At 44.2% G+C, this 20,572-nt stretch overlaps 1 protein-coding gene across 1 annotated transcript in view; it reads left to right on the top strand.

Moving 5' to 3' along the window:
• The window catches only part of LOC132885976 (glutamate receptor ionotropic, NMDA 2D), a 167,106-nt gene that overhangs the window by 63,606 nt on the left and 82,928 nt on the right, over window positions 1-20,572 (top strand). Inside the window, exon 7 of the mRNA XM_060920508.1 lies at window positions 7,116-7,284. Within this exon, the coding sequence (XP_060776491.1) occupies window positions 7,116-7,284 (169 nt within the window). The remainder of the gene's footprint in view (window positions 1-7,115; window positions 7,285-20,572) is intronic.

Raw genomic sequence — 20,572 nt, 5'->3', positions numbered from 1 at the left:
TCCATGATGCCATGTACCCTAATAAGGTTTCCAGGGCCTTTGGAGGAAAAACAGCCCCAAAACATCACAGAACTTCCACCATGTTTTACAGTTGGGATCGGGTTCTTTTCATTATAGCCATCCTTCTTTTTACGCCAAACCCACCTTGAGTGTTTACTGGCACAAAGCTCCATTTTTGTTTCATCAGACCATAGAACATGGTTCCAGTCAAAGCTGTAGTAATGTTTCACAAACACCAGTCACCTTCATTTGCGGTTAACTGACAGAAAAAGGCTTTTTTTTTCCCCCTCACATACCTTCCAAAGAATCTGTTGGCACGGAGGTGGCATCTGATGGTGGATTTGGAGACTTGGAAACCCCAAAATTTTACTTTTTCCTGTAATTCACCAACAGTGATCCTTGGATATATATATATATATATATATATATATATATATATATATATATATATATATATATATCTCCAATTTATATATATATATATATATATATATATATATATATATATATATATATATATATATATATATATATATAAATTATTATTATTATTATTATTGGCATCCCTTGTAAACATTAGTAAAAAGGGTTAGAAAAAAATTGAGTTATTATTATTGCCCTAACAGTAGACATGGACATTTTCAGGTGAATAGATATTGTTTATAACTGTTCCCTGACTTATCTTTTCCCATGCTGATGGATGACTAAGGGAATTTGGCCTCTGTGTCACCCCAGTATTTGTACCCCAGTTAATCAGGAAGTCATGGATTACAGATTGAAAGTTTCTACACACTCCAATCAACTCAAAAATGGACAATTTAAATGGGAAACATGCTTCAGTTACATTGTGCTCACTATCATTTCCGGGGTGCCAATAATAGTGGCACATGTGTTTTTGTTAAAAATAATTATTTCTTGATAAGGGATTTGTTTTTCTTTGAATAAATTTATTTCAATTAAAGGTTGGATTTTTCTCATTTTTCTGTTGTAGATGAAGCACCAGAAGGTGGATTTTTTTCTAACCCTTTTTACTAATGTTTACAAGGGATGCCAATAATTGTGGAGGGCACTGTATTTTCACTGGGTCTGCATTAGTCTATCAATTTGTGTCTACGTTACTCTGACCAGTCATAGCCAAAAGTATGTTCAGCTTTTCCCAGCCCTGTCAGCCCTCCATTTTTGGTTGGCGGTGGGTTTGAGATGGTTGGTGTACTTTAGATTAATTATATTAATATTCTGCTTGTTTAAACAAGAAAACTGATTCAAAAACACAAGCATTCATGGTACACAAATGCTCTGTGGTTATGATTAAAATGTACTGAATTTACAGGTGAAATAGTATAGCAGTAGAAACAAAGAGAGGTTATGTAACTACACCAAAAAGCTATTTATAACAATCTGTATAATACATTATACTGTTAGATTATTTTTGGACCTAAACGAGGAAAGAACTAAATAGGTAAAGTTTTACGTTTATTTTTATTTTTAACATTTTTAATATTTTTAATCCTGCATTGTTAAAGTGCTTATGAAATGGTGATTTGGTTCTTGTCAGTCTACACCTGCTCACACTCAAGACTCCACTTCCCAGAATTCACAGCGGCCTTCAAATATGCCTGCCATGGATTATAACAACTTTCCTGCACCTCACCGCTGTCAGTCTCCTGAATACTGATTGCACACACCTCAGCTCAATCACTACTACACAATATATAAGCACACTCACAGCATCAGAACTTTGTGAAGTAACACTCAGTGTTCCTGTGCCTGACTTACCAAGCGTTTATGGTTTGTGCTGATCATTTGGTTATTGATGCAGTTTGTGCTTTGATTACTGTTTATCGTCTGTGTCTTTGATATCCTGTTTATGCCTCGCCTGGCCATTGCCTGTTTAACAACTCTGCCTTTGATTGCCTATTTGGATTTGTCTGCTGGCTTTGCTGCAATAAACTCTCTATTGCTTTTACATCCGTCTGTCACCTGCACTCCTGACAATTTTGTATATTGACAAATTTCCTTTTGAAACAGCTCGTCAGGGAGGAAGCATGATGATGTGCTTGATGGCCAATAGTGCTAGCTAAATCTAAAGAAACTCAACAGTTTAGTTAACTGGCTGACAGCAGGCTGATGTAGACCCAGTGGAAAGAATAAGGCATTCATGAATTGATTTAGCATGAGTCCGTGTGAAAAAAAATCCCCTAAACATGTACCATGTGAGGTATGTGTGCATTTTCCCCCCTTTATTTGTAGATCATGTTTTATTCTTATGGAGCTTAAATTATGGAAATTATGCAACAAAAATTCCCCTAATTGTAAATATCTGCACCTGAAACACAGTGCTCTGGCAACACCTAAGTCCTAATATTCATACTATTAATAGTCTATCTGTAATATCTATTATTCTATCCACATTCACTGGATATGAGTGATTGTCCGCTCTGATTGGCTAGTCTACTACTAGGGTATCAGCTTATATGCTGTGAGTAGAGAAAAACAAAATGGCGGAGTGTGTTGCTGAACCAACCAAGGATGAAATAAAAACTACTTGAAAGCAAAACCCCCAAAAATACAAAAAAGCAACAAAATATGGAATGAAAGTATTTGAGGGTAAGAACATATCTTTTTCTTATTTTTCAAGAATTACTGGTATTGCATTCTTTACAAACTGCTACTGTCATTTCTCTGGTTTGTTTACATTCTAAGTAGAAATTATTTTATCGGACGTTTTGTATAAAGTTTTTATTTATAGAATTTGCAAATAATAAAAATAAAAATGATCTGTTTCTCAAAATCCAGTGAATGTAGATAGAATAAAACAGTTATTCCACTCAATCTCGTCGTACATGGCTTATTGCCAACTTGGTGCTACATGCCTCATCGGCTATCAGCTCATGTACGACTCAATTTCATGGGATAACTGTTAAATATTCATACTATTAAGTCTATCTATTAGGCATATCAGACACTTGCTGTCCATGCTGTGAAAACTGTGCATGCAGACGCTCATCTAAGTTTCCAAATTGGTCATTGCTTAACTATTGAATATTTTCTATCGTGAATACTATGATTAAAAAGCTTATAATCTCTGCTTTCCAAAGAAATGTATCTCGTTAAGATCTGTTCAGTACTTTGGGAGTAACAGCAGGTTGAATTTGGTACAACAGAGTACATGCTCTGCTCGTGTGACGTCGGGAAACTGCTGGTGCTTTTTGAGTCATGAGAAAGCGGTAAGGCTCTCTCTTCTGACCGGTTTCTGACTGGATTAATCGTGAATATCAAGCGCAGAACTTTTATAGGGATGTTCTCTCGCTCTCACTGTTTCTGATGAAGTATTCAGCAAAATTTTCTGTCAGCTAGTTTTGATGTTATGATTCACGGGAGACTTTGAAGTGAGTTTTCATAGCTTTACCTACTTATTTTTTTCAAATCAAACTGATTCCTGTAAATAAATAACTATTTTAGAATATAACTGTAGTTGTTTTGATGAAAAATATTGAGATCTTAGTGGTTGGAAATATATTTTTAAAAACCGGAAGTCAGAAACGCAAGTGTCAATTTCAATTCAATTAACTGGAATTGTTTATTGGATGTGGCTCACACAGTTTTTGAGGTTCACCTTGAAAGCTGTGAATATTAATCAAAATAATCATTTATATTCTTTCATATAAACACTAGTAGGCCCTACTTTTGAGAAATACAAAGGCCTACAGAGCAAAAAGAGGGTATTAGAAATAATAATTTATTACTTTTTTATTGAGTGTACTGATTTAATGTTTTACCTAATTAGCATAATTAATACTCATTCAAAACTAATTTGCATAATAGTTTTATTAATTTTTCAAACTTTGTATTCAGTATACAGTCATCTATGTGCCTGCCAATTTCCATGTAAATATCTTGAAAAATAAAAGTTATTAAGAAAAAACATTTGATCTCATTCGTTAATGAGGCCCATTTTGGACCATGTGAACCTAATACATAATATTACAGCAGTTTTCTAAAAATTAAGCTGTTTTTCAATCTTTGATTTCAAGAACGGATAAACATTTTAATTCTGTACGAAAGCATGTTGTTCCGCATTCAGTTCCAAATTTCAAGCAGTTTGGATTGAATTTGAATTTTCACCTGATATGCCTGTCTCTATAATATCTGAGCTCACTTTAAAGGCTTCTTAATGGGCTCCTGAATGCATCCACATTATTATTATTATTATTATTATTATTATTATTATCTCATCTCATTATCTCTAGCCGCTTTATCCTTCTACAGGGTCGCAGGCAAGCTGGAGCCTATCCCAGCTGACTATGGGCGAAAGGCGGGGTACACCCTGGACAAGTCGCCAGGTCATCACAGGGCTGACACATAGACACAGACAACCATTCACACTCACATTCACACCTACGGTCAATTTAGAGTCACCAGTTAACCTAACCTGCATGTCTTTGGACTGTGGGGGAAACCGGAGCACCCGGAAGAAACCCACGCGGACACGGGGAGAACATGCAAACTCCACACAGAAAGGCCCTCGCCGGCCACGGGGCTCGAACCCGGACCTTCTTGCTGTGAGGCGACAGCGCTAACCACTACACCACCGTGCCGCCCTATTATTATTATTATTATCCATCAGAAACACATCTTATAGCTGGAGATACGGAGGCTTTAGCCATGAACAAAACATGAGTGAAAAATCAGCAAAGGAACATGTGGTCTGTGCTTTAAAATACTTAAGTGTGTTTGTACAACTTGGATTAAAGCATTCTGAATAGGCTCATTGGTTTCTGAAGGCATTTGAAGGCAGATTGGATTGGATTTTCTTGAGAGTTTCATATTGTATGATTGCTACAAGAATATATCAGATCAGTCATAAATAGCAAATCAAAGAAACTAGCTGTGAGTGGTGGCAGACTGCTGTATTCTTGCAATACATTCTCTCTTACTTGTAATTTGCTTCAGATATACAGTAAGTGTCTGCCACATGAATAGATGTCGCTAGAAAGTGGCTAGCCGTGAATGCACATCAAAAACAGCTCCATGATAAAACGTAAGTCACAAAATATCAGAGACTAATATTCCTTTTCACTTTTTTTTAGTTGTTATGGCACTGATTTCTGCAACCTAATTCTAATTTCGATGAAAAGCTGATCTGTGACGTTTAGAGGTCAGAGAAACATTGCCGTAAATGAAATTCATCCCATGGTGCTTCATTGTGGAAAGTCTTCTAACAGCTTCTACATGACACCAGCTAGCTTTCCTACAGAGACGACTTTAGAAATGGATAATGGCTCGGCATGGCATTTTTTTCCTTATAGAGCTGCCACTTCTCCACCATCAGAGTCTGAATAAGATCTCCTTGTTACACCATTTTTCACCTTTCTTTCATTTCTCTCCCATTCTATCTGTTTCTCACTGTCTTTGGTAGGTAAGACCCAGGTGGAGCTGCATGAGTCCAGAGGCTACATTCACTGCTGCTGTTTTTCCATCGATCTGTCGCTCTTGTTCTCTCCCTCGTTTTTTTTTGTATGTTTGCCTTATGGCCATCTCTGCACAACCTTGCTCATCATGTAGCCTGTCAATCTGCTTGAGTGCTTGAGGTATTAATGTGTCTTATGTGGATACTGCTTTAGTGCATGTACACCACGGGCGATTGCTCTAAGACAACGAGGGAGGCTCAGCCTCCTCTAAAAATGACGAACATCGTGTAGGATGAATTGCGCTAGGCTTATGTTATAGCCGACCTTATACATTGCTATTTCAGATCCAGAATCATAGAAATATATGTGCTCAACCCACTACAGTGCGAAATCATTCCCTTATAACTTTCCCCAGTTCGCCTAATGTGTGCGTGAGTTTTCCCAACTCGTGACAGCGCGATGCAGCCCAGCCTCAGTGGACTTCAATGGCATTTGGGAGCTATGCGCTTTTCAATCTCAAAATGCAAGACGATTATTGGACAAATACTGCGAAAATGCCCATGGAGTCTCACGGACTCCCAGCCTCAATGGACTTCAATGGCATTTGGGAGCTATGCGCTTTTCAATCTCAAAATGCAAGACGGTTATTGGACAAATACTGCGAAAATGCCTGCCCACGGACTCCGAGCCTCACAGTGGGAGGGACATGGCAGTTTCCGCGAGGAGACTGGTGATTGGTGAAAGCGGCCGGATATTTTCTTTGATTGACAGCTCGTTTCAACTATAGACAGGCAGCGGTGAATTTCAGTTCAGTCCCATGCGGATTCGCAAGTGCTGTGGTGTATTGTAAGAGATCGGCTTACATTTCGATTTCATTCATTACATACGGTTTCTAACAGCTTTTTTAGTTTGTATATATTTTCATTGTAAATAAAGTGTAAATATAGTGTTGTCAAGTTTGCTATCTTAGTTCCAGAAATTTCGTTTATTTGAGTGACTGAACTTGAACTTGAGGGGGCTAGTCAGCTAGCAAGAAAGCTTGGGGTTCTATACTGTGTATACTGTTTTCAGGTCTGTCGCATGTCGACTTCCTGTTTACTGACTGAGTGTATTTATGAAATGTATAGGGTGGATTTACAAAATTTTCACAACACTTTTCTCAGCAACTACAAATCACACCTGTTTGATATTTAGTACTGAGCTTCGGCTTGGGGTTCTATACCATGTATACCGTTTTCAGGTCTGTAGCACATCTATTTCCTGTTTACCGACTGAATGTATTTACAAAACATATAGGGTGGATTTTGATGCTATTTCAAAAAGCAAAATGCTATTTCAAAATAACAGTTTACCAGGATGCTATTTGAAATCCTTGGGGAGAGACACTGCTCTTTACTTACTTGTTTCAGGGTTAATGATTTGTTGAAGTCAACATTCATAATAAGTGTCCTATCCCTTCAATTGCTTGCATTCTGATATAAGCAAGAGCAGAGGTATACATAAGTGAGCAATAGCTCACAGTTGATCTTGTCATCCTTCATTCTCTTTCCTTGGTTCTTGGCGTCTTGGTTCTTGGAGCAGAAATAATTATTACCGCTACCTTTGTGTGCTCTTGCAGTACAGTTAAATAATACATCCCACTTCCCCTCTTCTTTTCTCACATTTCATCTTTCTCTCTGTTTTTTCTTTCTTATGTGATTTCAGGGCTCATCAGGAAGGGGTGGCTCCTGTGAAGCAGTGCTGCAAGGGCTTCTGCATCGACATCCTCAAACGTTTGGCCAAGATTGTGGGCTTCACTTATGACCTTTATCTGGTCACCAATGGAAAACATGGGAAGAAGATTGACGGTGTGTGGAACGGCATGGTGGGGGAGGTAAGGTGCCAGATGGCCCTTCAGCAATTCCCCTTCAGAGACATTGTGTTTGTTATGTTCACCCTGACTGATGTTCTTTTTTCACTCTGCTCATGAAAGAGTTTCTAGTGGGAGACTTTATAACACTCTGTAGTCGTGTGGGGATGGTATACTGTGCAGAGGAAATCTAAAATAACTACAGTAACTGCACTACCTATCACTGTACCTGTGATGCAGCAATGTCACACACACACACACACACACACACACACACACACACACACACACACACAAATGTTATGCTCTAGTGCTTCTTATGAAATTGGCTGTCAGAATTTTAAAACATGATATTCTTTACAACTTAGGCTATCAGATAAAAAGCAGGAAAAACTCTAACACAAAACATTCATACCATGGTACGGGGTTGTACAGTTATCATACCATGAACTTTTTGGCTTCTTCTTTCCCATGGTCCACAAGGGCTGTAGGGACACCACTGATGACGTCTCTAGGGCATTTTAGGTGGGGTTTACATTAGACCGTTGTGGCAGCGGGGGCGTGGTCTAGCATCGGTCTGTGACAGGAGGGCGGAGTCGGGGAAGTTAAGTGGCAGAATCATTACACCTGTTGTTAATTGATGTGTTTGTGTGTCTTCCCAGTGACCGCGCCCTTCTTAAGGAGAGAGAGTGAGAGCAGAGGGAGTCTCTCCACAGCAGATAGCTGACGTGTGTGCGTGTGTGTATTTACAGCTGAAAAGCTGAATAAAGAGTTTTTTTGTATTCTCAGTTCTGTCCTGCCGTCCTTCTGTGCTCCACCCATTTACACGAACTGCCACAGTGGTGCCGAAACCCGGGAAATGAGCACAGAAGACAACAGCCCCATGGAGTCCTCCACCTTCGCCGACCTGATCCACGCCCTCGCCACGGCCCAACAGAGCCAGCACCAGGGGCTGCTCGCCCTCCGAAAGGAGCAAGAACAACGGTTCGAGGCCCTGGTGCTGGCGCAACAGGAAGATCGTCGGGCGTTCCGGCACCTCCTCGCGTCGGCGGGGTCCACCAACTCCACCGCCGCGGGCCCTTCCCCCCTCACCCTCACGAAGATGGGCCCGCAGGACGACCGCGAGGCATTCTTCACGCTCTTTGAGCAGGTAGCAGAGACCTCGGGGTGGCCGGTGGAACAGCGCGCGGCGCGCCTCCTCCCCCTCCTAATGGGAGATGCGCAGCTGGCCGCGCTACAGCTCCCCGCCGACCGCCGGCTGGCCTACGCGGACCTTCGCCGGGCCGTCCTCCAGCGGGTGGGACGCACCCCGGAGCAACATCATCAGCGTTTCCGCGCTCTGCGTTTGGAGGAAGTCGGCCGGCCGTTCGCGTTTGGCCAGCAACTCCGGGACGCCTGCTGGCAGTGGTTGAGGGCCGACAGCTGCGACGCCGAGGGACTCATCGACCAGGTGGTACTGGAACAGTTCGTCACGCGTCTACCAGCAGGAACCGCAGAGTGGGTCCAGTGCCACCGCCCGGCGTCGCTGGATCAGGCAATCGAGCTGGCGGAGGATCATCTGGCGGCTGTCCCGATGGCAGGACAGCAGATGACCTCTTCTCTCCTCTCTCTCTCTCCTCCTCCTGTGTCTTCTCCTCGCCCCATTCCCCCACCGCGGAGACGGGGGCCGGCGCCACCTCAGCCGGCCCGCCGCACCCGCGGTGCCCTTCCGTGTCTCCCTTCTGTGTCTGTCCCCCCCCCCCTCAGGTGAGTGAGCCCCAGAGCACTAGTGCAGAGAGGAAGCCCGGGCCGGTTTGCTGGCGCTGCGGGGAACCGGGCCACCTCCAACAGCAGTGCTCGATAATGGAGGTGGGCGCGGTGGTTCGGATCCCCAACGCGCCAGGAGCCGCCCTCGATCGGGCCGGAGTGTATCGCATACCGGTGAGTATCCAAGGGGATACATATCAGGCGTTGGTGGATTCGGGCTGTAATCAGACCTCAATCCACCAAAACCTGGTGCAAGACGAGGCATTGGGGGGAGCACAATTGGTGAAGGTGTTGTGTGCACGGGGATGTTCACAACTACCCTTTAGTGTCGGTCCACATTATTTTCAGAGGGGAAAAATTTATAGTAAAGGCGGCGGTTAATCCTCGCCTTACCCACTCTTTAATTTTGGGGACGGATTGGCCGGGATTTCGGGGTTTAATGACACACTTAGTCAAGAGTGGGTCCTGCCATTTGACAGGGGGAGGTCCCGGTGTCGCTTTGGCGGGAGCAGCTGTCACAGAGCCGTCTACGTCATCTCCGCGCCAGAGTGAGGAGCCGCCGGCTCCTCCTCTCTCTATTGGGGAATCCCTCGCAGATTTCCCGTTAGAGCAATCGCGAGACGAGACTCTGCGGCATGCTTTTGACCAAGTGAGAGTAATCGATGGTCAAACGCTCCAGCCGAACGCCACCCCGTCCTTCCCCTACTTCGCGATTATGAAGGATAGATTATACCGAGTGACGCAGGACACTCAAACTAAAGAGCGAGTCACGCAGCTTTTAATTCCGAAGAGCCGCCGGGAATTGGTATTCCAGGCGGCTCACTTTAATCCCATGGCTGGACACTTAGGGCAGGATAAAACACTAGCCCGAATAATGGCCCGATTCTATTGGCCGGGGATTCACGGCGATGTCCGTAGGTGGTGTACGGCATGCCGCGAATGCCAGTTAGTAAACCCAGCAGCCATTCCAAAAGCGCCTTTGCGCCCTCTACCGTTAATCGAGACCCCGTTCGAAAGAATTGGCATGGATCTCGTCGGGCCATTAGATCGGTCAACACGAGGGTACCGCTTTATATTAGTTCTGGTGGACTATGCAACGCGATACCCGGAAGCGGTGCCTCTTCGCAATATCTCAGCACGCAGTATTGCGGAGGCACTCTTCCGCGTCATCTCCCGAGTTGGAATCCCGAAAGAGATTCTGACTGACCAAGGCACCTCGTTTATGTCACGAACACTGAAGGAACTGTATGGGTTATTAGGTATTAAGCCGATCCGCACCAGCGTTTATCACCCACAAACGGACGGCTTAGTGGAACGGTTTAATCGCACCCTTAAAAACATAATTAAGAAATTTGTAAGTGAGGACGCGCGTAACTGGGATAAATGGCTCGAACCCTTGCTCTTTGCAGTGCGAGAAGTCCCCCAAGCCTCCACGGGGTTCTCCCCGTTTGAATTACTATATGGGCGTAAGCCGCGCGGCATTTTAGATGTGCTGCGAGAAAATTGGGAGGAGGGACTTTCACCAAGCAAAAATGAAATTCAATATGTTATTGACCTGCGCGCAAAACTCCACACACTCACACAACTAACCCAGGAGAATTTGCGGCAGGCCCAAGAACGGCAAACCCGCCTGTACGACAAGGGTACGCGCCTTAGAGAGTTTGCACCGGGAGAGAAAGTACTCGTACTCTTGCCCACATCGAGCTCTAAATTAGTTGCCAAGTGGCAAGGACCCTTTGAGGTCACACGGCGAGTCGGGGACGTCGACTATGAGGTGAAACGAACAGACAGGGGTGGGGCGCTACAGATTTACCACCTCAACCTACTCAAACTCTGGAACGAGGAGGTCCCCGTGGCGTTGGTGTCGGTGGTTCCAGAGAAGGTGGAGCTGGGGCCGGAGGTTCAAAAAGGAACATTGGCATCACGTCCCTCTCCGGTCCCCTGTGGAGACCACCTCTCCCCGACCCAACTCGCGGAGGTTGCCCAGTTGCAGACCGAGTTTTCGGACGTGTTCTCACCCCTGCCCGGCCGCACTAACCTCATAGAGCACCACATTGAGACGCCCCCAGGGGTGGTAGTGCGTAGCCGCCCTTACAGGTTACCTGAACACAAGAAAAAGGTGGTTTGGGAAGAACTCGAGGCCATGCTCGAAATGGGCATCGTCGAGGAGTCCCACAGTGACTGGAGCAGCCCGGTGGTCTTTGTACCCAAGGCCGACGGGTCGGTCCGGTTCTGTGTGGACTATAGAAAAGTCAACGCGGTGTCTAAATTCGATGCGTACCCAATGCCTCGTATTGATGAGTTGCTCGATCGGCTAGGCACGGCTCGTTTTTACTCGACACTGGATTTAACAAAGGGTTATTGGCAGATCCCCTTGACTCCATTATCCCGTGAAAAAACGGCCTTTTCCACACCGTTCGGCTTACACCAATTCGTCACACTTCCTTTTGGGCTGTTTGGGGCGCCTGCTACGTTTCAGCGGCTGATGGACAGGGTCCTCCACCCCCATGCCACCTATGTGGCCGCGTACTTGGATGATATTATTATTTATAGTAATGACTGGCCGCGGCACCTACAACACCTGAGGGCCGTCCTTAGGTCGCTGAGGCGGGCGGGTCTCACGGCCAACCCGAAGAAGTGTGCGATTGGGCGGGTGGAAGTACGGTATCTGGGCTTCCACTTGGGCAACGGGCAGGTGCGTCCCCAAATTAACAAGACTGCAGCGATTGCGGCCTGCCCGAGGCCCAAGACCAAAAAGGGGGTGAGACAGTTCCTGGGGCTGGCTGGCTATTATCGTAGGTTTATACCTAATTATTCGGACGTCACCAGCCCGCTGACTGATCTGACTAAAAAGGGGGCACCAGATCCGGTCCAGTGGACGGAGCAATGCCAGCGGGCTTTTTCTAAGGTTAAGGCTGCACTGTGTGGGGGGCCACTTTTACGCTCCCCTGACTTTTCTCTCCCTTTTATGTTGCAGACGGATGCGTCGGACAGAGGGCTGGGGGCCGTTTTGTCCCAGCAGGTGGAGGGGGAGGATCGCCCTGTCTTGTACATTAGCCGCAAGCTGTCGGTGCGTGAGGGGCGCTACAGTACCATCGAAAAGGAGTGCCTGGCAATCAAGTGGGCGGTCCTCGCCCTCCGGTACTACCTGCTGGGACGCCCTTTCACCCTCTGTTCGGACCACGCGCCCCTCCAGTGGCTCCACCGCATGAAGGATGCCAATGCGCGGATCACCCGTTGGTATCTGGCACTCCAACCCTTTAACTTCAAGGTGATCCACAGGCCGGGGGCACAGATGGTCGTGGCGGACTTCCTCTCCCGTCAAGGGGGGGGAGTCGGCTTCGGGCCGGACGGCTGCCCGGCCTGAGTCGGGCGGTGGGGGTATGTGGCAACGGGGCCGTGGTCTAGCATCGGTCTGTGACAGGAGGGCGGAGTCGGGGAAGTTAAGTGGCAGAATCATTACACCTGTTGTTAATTGATGTGTTTGTGTGTCTTCCCAGTGACCGCGCCCTTCTTAAGGAGAGAGAGTGAGAGCAGAGGGAGTCTCTCCACAGCAGATAGCTGACGTGTGTGCGTGTGTGTATTTACAGCTGAAAAGCTGAATAAAGAGTTTTTTTGTATTCTCAGTTCTGTCCTGCCGTCCTTCTGTGCTCCACCCATTTACACGAACTGCCACAACCGTATCAGCGGATCATCAGATTAACGTTTTTAAAACGATTAGTGTGCACACAGCAACGCCAATACACGATTCGCGTGCACACAGCAACGCCAATACACGGATACGCTCGGCTCCGCAGGCATCCTGCGCTCCAAATCACTCCACCCTGAACAGCGAGTGCCCTCTGGAGGGTGCGCACTCCGGCCCTGCGCAGCTCACAGAGCGCGCGAGTGGAGCGCACGAGCAGTGATTTGGGACCGAGCCGCTGTGTGTGAGATCTCAGTGCATATCGGGCATGCATGTCACTTACCACTTGCAAGTGGAAGGAAGGCAAGCCTAAAGACCATCATAACTACACAATGGGCAGTATTTGCAGTATTTTCATACTTTTATACTCTTTAATGAAAGGTGATACAAGGCGGAGGTCCGCGCCATTTTTCAGCAGTCGCGTCACATGACCAACACCAGCGAATCAGGAAGGTGGATGTCACATTGACATTGTCCAATGACGACGCCAGCTAGAGCTCAGCACAGCGTATCCGCGTATTATCAATGTTTACACAGCACCGGACCAGACACGATCTGGATTGAATACGTGGACCCTGGCGGATTCCCGTTTCCCAGCGTTTCCAGGCGTTTTAATGTAAACGGACAGTGCATCCACAAAGAAAACGAGACAGATACGGTCTAATGTAAACTTGGCCTTAAACTTGGCCAAGCCCATCCCTCTCCAAGCTTGATCAATGGACAATTTAGAGTAGCCAGTTAATCTAACTGCATGTCTTTGTACTGTGGGGGAAACTGGAGCACCCGGAGGAAACCCACACAGACAGAGGAGGAGAACATGCAACCTCGAGATAGAAAGGCCCCCGTCGACCACTGGCCTTGAACCCAGAACCTTCTTGCTGTGAGGCAACAGTGCTAACCACTACACCTCCGTACTTTGTGGCGATATATGTGAAAAAAGATACTAACTAGAAGAGAAAGCCCTTAAAACCAAGGCTTCAATTTCCTTTGATATTAGCCTATGTAATCCTAAATTTATAATCCCAGAATATGTGAGTACGTAATGTTCATTCCTTGAATAATCCACGGGCATAAAGTATATATCTTTTAAAAATGTTTTAATGAAAATATATATTCAGTAGAGTTTTCTAAAAATATTCTAAATAGAACCCTTACAAATTAGAGTTGTTAACCAATCATTGACCTCTTGAGCTACCAAAGAATTCATAGCAGGCAAGGGATTAGACATTTGGCTGTACATTTGGGTGGTGTGATTCAGCCTAACATGAAGCAGAGTTATTGTTCCCAACCCTAAGTTGATTATTTTCTCATCACAGCTCACCCTGAAGTGTTTTATTCCAACAAACTACAGTGGGTTTCCAACAATTAAAATTTATCACTGAACAACACATTTGGCTTTTGATCTATTTATAGTTATGTCTAATGTTGTGGAACGTCTGGAAAAACACGTTAGTTCCTGTTATCAGTTAAAAGGGCTATGGAGGCTTTTCCTGACAGCCTGCTTGTCACCTTCACATCTCCATTTCTCCCTAGCAGTGGTAACAGGAGGCATGCTTGTAGTGCTTCATTCAGATGAGTTAGTTGTTATTGATCAGTATGGGAAAGTTTCACTGCGTTTTTGGATGTGCAAACCATTTTGAATGAAACAAGGACATCAGATTTTTTAAATTTACCAAAAGTAATTCATTACTGGGGGAAAAACTCGAGAGATTTCTAAATGTAGAAGGGAAAATTGGCTTGTCAACATTTGGCGGGACTTGGTGTCGAACGGAGAGGTCAAAAACCTTATGGTATACTCACATCATTTCCATGAAAGTAAGAATTACACAAAAAAATAATTTCAGAGCTGCAGCAAGGTGCTCATTCTTATACAGTGAAGTCAATATGAGCATCAACACCATGGCTCGGCAGAGCCTAACCTTCATCAAGACTTAAAAAGTCAAGTCAAGTTTGTTTGTATAGCGCTTTTAACAATAGACATTATCCCAAAGCAGCTTTACAGAATCTGAATGACCCAAGACATGAGCCAATTTTATCCCTATTCTATCCCCAATGAGCAAGCCCGTGGCGACGGTGGCAAGGAAAAACTCCCCCAGATGACACGAGGAAGAAACCTCGAGAGGAACCAGACCCAAAAGGGAACCCATCCTCACCTGGACAACAACAGACAACACGACTATAACATTAACAGTTTTAACATGAAGTCAGTTTCGTTGAAGTTATAATTCTTCATTAATGGAAACTTGAGTGCAAAACTGTTCATGACAACCGCAGTCCCAAAGTTAGCAAGTCACCTGTAGTCCTCAGCCACAAAAGCATTACTGCAAGTGTCCAGAGTGTCTTCCAAGTCTGACTTTCAACTGTCCATATGGGGTCGTCCTCCACAGGAGCGATGTGATGAGACTCCAACCAGACATAGGGCATCAGGATGGATCAGGCAGGTCTGAGGAGCAGAAGAGGTCAGCACCTCAATCCCAGGATTGACATGTAACTCAGAAGGACAGATTGGGGGGGGATGTGTTGACCAGCATCCTCGCCTCCCCTGTGATCATCATTTTGTTTTTTTCTTCCCAATTTGCAACAGTGATTCTGATTGGCATGCTTCAGGCACGTGTGCGCCTTTGTGCTTTTCATCACTACGAGTGGTCGCTGGTGTCCTCTATGGTTCTTGGGTTGACTTCAGGACATCCGTGTGTGTGTGTGTGTGTGTGTGTGTGTGTATATATATATATATATATATATATATATATATATATATATATATATATATATAAAATATGGCGGCAAGGTGGTGTAGTGGTTAGCACTGTCACCTCACAGCAAGAAGGTTCTGGGTTTGAGTCCAGTGGCCGGCGAGGGCCTTTCTGTGTGGAGTTTGCATGTTCTCCCTGTGTCCGCGTGGGTTTCCTCCGGGTGCTCCGGTTTCCCCCACAGTCCAAAGACATGCAGGTTAGGTTAACTGGTGACTCTAAATTGACCGTAGGTGTGAATGTGAATGGTTGTCTGTGTCTATGTGTCAGCCCTGTGATGACCTGGCGACTTGTCCAGGGTGTACCCTGCCTTTCGCCCGTAGTCAGCTGGGATAGGCTCCAGCTTGCCTGCGACCCTGCAGGACAGGATAAAGCGGCTAGAGATAATGAGACGAGATTATGTGTGTGTGTGTGTGTGTGTGTGTGTGTGTGTGTGTGTGTGTGTGTAAAAAAAGCTAGTGGTAAATACATTCAATGAATGGAAAGACATGCTTTTGTGTCTCAAATCCTAAACCACACCCTCTACAGTAAATGTATATAATTTGCACAGTGATTTATACCATAGATAAATATATCTTACCCTATTTCTCATATGGGGGGGGTCAATGGATGTAGGGAGGGAAGGATGGATAATGGAGGGATAATGTTTTATAATATTTTTAGTTTAAGCGTGTTTACATTCGGGGATCCTTCAGAGTGTGTCGTGTGCACGCTTGGGACCCAGTCATTATGGGAAACATCTGATGTTGATTTGCATACAATCAGCATGTGCATATAAGGACACTGTTTTCACAGCGACTTTGCAAGTATTCTGTCAGGTATGCGGTGGTAGATGGGTCTAAGTGCAGGAAGAGTGTTTATTAGCAGGTATGATACTTATAAAAACAAAACACAAATGAAACCGAAAGTAGACTCATAAACATGGCGAGAAAGAAACATGACTGTGATAATGATAACACTTCGCAAAGCCTCTGTGTCCTTATATGCACGTGCTGATTGTGTTGAAATCAGCATCAGGTGTTTCCCATAACGACTAGGTCCTGTGAGCGAGTGCGGGCACTCGACCGTGTGAAGGTGTGACAGTCAAGTGTTTGCCTGCTGTGTGACCACAACTTTGATCTTGCCTGTATATCGCCATGCAAAGCATCGCAAAGCATCACAAGCTGTAGTGTGACCATAGCTTTACCCTCATGTTTATCTCTCTGTATAAGAATGAGCACCTCCCTGCACTTTGTATGTTTAGTGAGCCATTTTTCCCTTCTATATTTAGAAACTCTCTACTTTTTTCCCCCAATGATGAATTACTTTTAGTAAATTAAAAAATCTGATGTCTTTGTTTCATTCAGAATGATTTGTACATCCAAAAATGCAGCAAAACCTTCCCATACCGATCAGTAACAACTCACTCGTCTGACTGAAGCACTACAAGCTGCCTCCTGTCATGGCGGCATAGTTACCATTGCTATGGGGGTCACATGATGGTGCAAAGCCTATATAAACTGTTGTTGCCTAAACCCCCCCCCCCCCGGAAATGAATATAACAACAACAACAACAAAAAACAAAACAAAACCCCATAGCATGTCATCTATATTTTGGGATTTATAACTGAATAATAAGCTTCAGGGGGTTATGTTATATTTGTCTTGATTCTGCAAACAGAAAGCAGTGAGGTACTCTAAATTTTGTCAAAAGACAAACTTTATTTCTACCTTTTTATAACATTTTGTTACATTTTAAAGTGTTAAGTGGTATTTCATTAGAAATGAATCCAACAAAGATGAATCAAGATAGACAATAGGTAGCTGTGATTGATCACATTTTTTGCATCTCATTTGAAGATGATGTCAGTGAGGCAGCGTAATTATATTAAAATATCAATGCCACCCTTTTTAATGATTATATGTACCAAGTATAATTTATTATAACGTCCTTCCTTTTAAAAATGCAGACACGAGGCACATGCTTGAAGTAAATACGTAGCTTGATATGTGACAAAATATAATACCCACTTAAATGTCCACACTAAATCAAGATAACCTAATAAATTTATTGATAGATTACCGTTCGGTAAAACATATCTGCACCTTTAGACCATTACAAACTCAAAGCAAATATTTTACTCAAAACTTATGTGAAACGGGATTGAATGTGATATGACATTCTCGGTAATCAAACATTAAAGGGCTGATGACACGAACATGACTCTATGCAATTTCTTAAATAAACTATACAACATGGCAAACATGTTAGATTTCTGTTATAATTACGTGAAAAGAAGCTGTTGTTACGCAAATATCCAACTTTTAATTGCACAGCGCAAGAAAACTGGGTCCGTGGCTCGCGGCCATGTTGTGACGTCAGCGGGAGAACACGCTGTGGTTCACTGGCTGTTCTACTCATAGACATCCTATGGTTCTACTCTGGTTCTACTCAATGGAAATGGCGCATGAAAACGCCGGTGAACTCTCTAGTGCTAGCTCTTCCTCTTCTGGGAGTCTAGAATTGTGTTGATCTCTTCCGAATAGAATCTATGATAGCCTACCCTCTTTACCCTTTGCCTCTCGTTGCTAGGCGGCAGTTACATGAAAGCCGCAAGCTTTCACAAGCAAATACATGACTGATATCACGCCGACTTTATGATTACATTTATGATTATCATGTAGAATCTATAGCTCTACTGGTACGTACCTTTATCTTATGTAGTTTCACAACACATGTTCTGACAGGAGGACTGTCTTTGGATCCAGCATAGCTACTAGTAGACCCCCTCCGGAATACTGGCAGTGTTGCCAGATTGGGAGGAATCCCGCCCAGTTGGGCGGTTTGAAGTGCATTTTGGTGGGTTTTGAACATATTTTGGGCTGGAAAACTTCAGCAGTATCTGGCAACAGATACTGCTGACGTTTTCCAGCCCAAAATATGTTCAAAACCCACCAAAATGCACTTGAAACCGCTCAACTGGGTGGGAAACCTCCCAATCTGGCAACACTGTGTAGACACTGCTGATGGTAGTAACACACGTTTGTGCTGAACTGAACACCCAAGAGATTCTTTTAAGCTGGGAAGGGTGTCAAAACAATCCAAATCAAAGTGTTCAGAGCACAGGACGGATGTTGGTGAGGGCTCCCACTTGTCACGAGTGCGCCTGACTTGCTTCACCCACTTCGCATGCAGCTTGGGATCTCTGGGAAACTTGAATAAACTTACCGCATCCTTGTAGGTTTTGGAGCAAAAGCCGGCAACACAACGCGAAGGCATAATAACTAATATATATATATATATATAATGTATAATAATACTAATAATGACAAACTGAACACCTGTCGCATCAACAACAAACTGGTAAGTTAGGAGGAAGGTTCTTTCGCTGACGTCATATAGCTCCTCCTCCTACTCTTTCGTCTCCTGGGTGCTGCAGCCCCGTCAAATTTGCCCAAATAGCCACGTTTTTTATCATAACTTGTAAAATAGGCGCCTTCGTGAATTAATATATGGATCATCGGGAATTACTTTTTATGTTATAAAACATCGCCAAAGATGTCAAAAACGTGTCATCAGCACTTTAAAGGTTATGAGATGCAGAAGGACTGGGTGCTGAAAGTCCCCCAGGTGTAGAAAGCCCAGTATTGTGTCTGTCACTGGTTTCTGTGGATATGGTCAGTGTGAAGCTTATGCACTGTGTAAACAAGCCAAGCCAAGAAGCCTTTATTTGTCACATGTTGTCACATGTACACTCAAGCACAGACTTAAACACACCGTGAAATTTCACCTCTGCATTTAACCCATCTGAAGCAGTGAACACAAACATGTACACACAAGTGAGCAATGACACTGTAAGGCCCTGAGAATGAAACTCTCACACTGTCTTATCAAGTAGATGTGTGCATTTGCGGGTGTGGGTGGGTGATGCTCTAACTTGTTGTGTGTAACGTAGGGAGCTGTGAAGTACTTAATGCCTGGATTCTCAGCCTGTCACTCTGAAACTGCCAGTGAAACATTGTGTCCCCCTTTTAACACACCACGCAGATGTGTGAACGATGGCTAACACACATATTCACACACATACACACAAAAAAACCCATCTAATTTTTGAACAGTTTCAGGACTCTATGTTGGCTATGCCTACACTTGTTGCATGCATGTGAGGAAGACGTAGACAGCTGTGGTTTTGAGAGAGAAACCCTGCTGCGGTGCTCACACCCCCAAGGGAGGCTTGTTCAAGATGGTTGCTAAGGAATCAGAGCCTTATTTTCCATTTCCTCTGTCACTTTATCTGTTCTATTTTTTCTTTCTCTCTCCCTCTCAGCCTGTCTCCCTTTCTCACATTCCTCTCACACCTTTATTTTTTTCATTTAATTTGACTGCTGTTTATCTTTTCCTTCTCTTCTCTAATTTCCCTCTGGCTCTTAATAACATTGCTTCATCGCGCCTTCGGAATCTGTTTAGTCTTTTTTTTTTTGTATTTGAGCTCGTCATCGGCATATGAGCTCTTCTTTACACTGGGTTAAAGGTTATTTTCTCACCCAGTGTATGCAGTACCAGTCAAAAGTTTGTACACCCCTACTCATTCATAGGTTTTTCTGTATTTTGATGATTTTTTTTTTTACATTGTAGAACAATACTGAAGACATGAAAACTATGAAATAACATATTGAACATATATGGAGTTATGTGGTAAACATAAAGGTATTAAAAGCAAAATCCATCCATCCATTATCTGTAGCCGCTTATCCTGTTCTACAGGGTCGAAGGCAAGCTGGAGCCTATCCCAGCTGACTATGGGTGAGAGGTGGGGTACACCCTGGACAAGTCGCCAGGTTATCGCAGTAAAAGCAAAATATATTTCATATTTTAGATTTTTCAAAGTAGCCATCGTTTACCTTGACGCTTTACACACTACTGGCATTATCTTAACCAGCTTCATGAGGTAGTCACCTGGAATGCTTTTCAATTAACAGGTGTGCCTCGTCAAAAGTTAATTAGTGGACGTGTTTCTTGCCTTCTTAACATGTCATCATCAAACCATCTATCCATCCATTATCTGTAGCCGCTTATTCTGTGCAGGGTCGCAGGCAAGCTGGAACCTATCCCCACTGACTATGGGTGAGAGGCGGGGTACACCATGGACAA

The sequence above is a fragment of the Neoarius graeffei genome, chromosome 5, assembly GCF_027579695.1.
Source record: "Neoarius graeffei isolate fNeoGra1 chromosome 5, fNeoGra1.pri, whole genome shotgun sequence".
In the NCBI taxonomy this organism is placed as follows: domain Eukaryota; kingdom Metazoa; phylum Chordata; class Actinopteri; order Siluriformes; family Ariidae; genus Neoarius; species Neoarius graeffei.
Note: the sequence above shows the minus strand (reverse complement) of the source record. Positions and strands in the feature narration are given on the sequence as shown.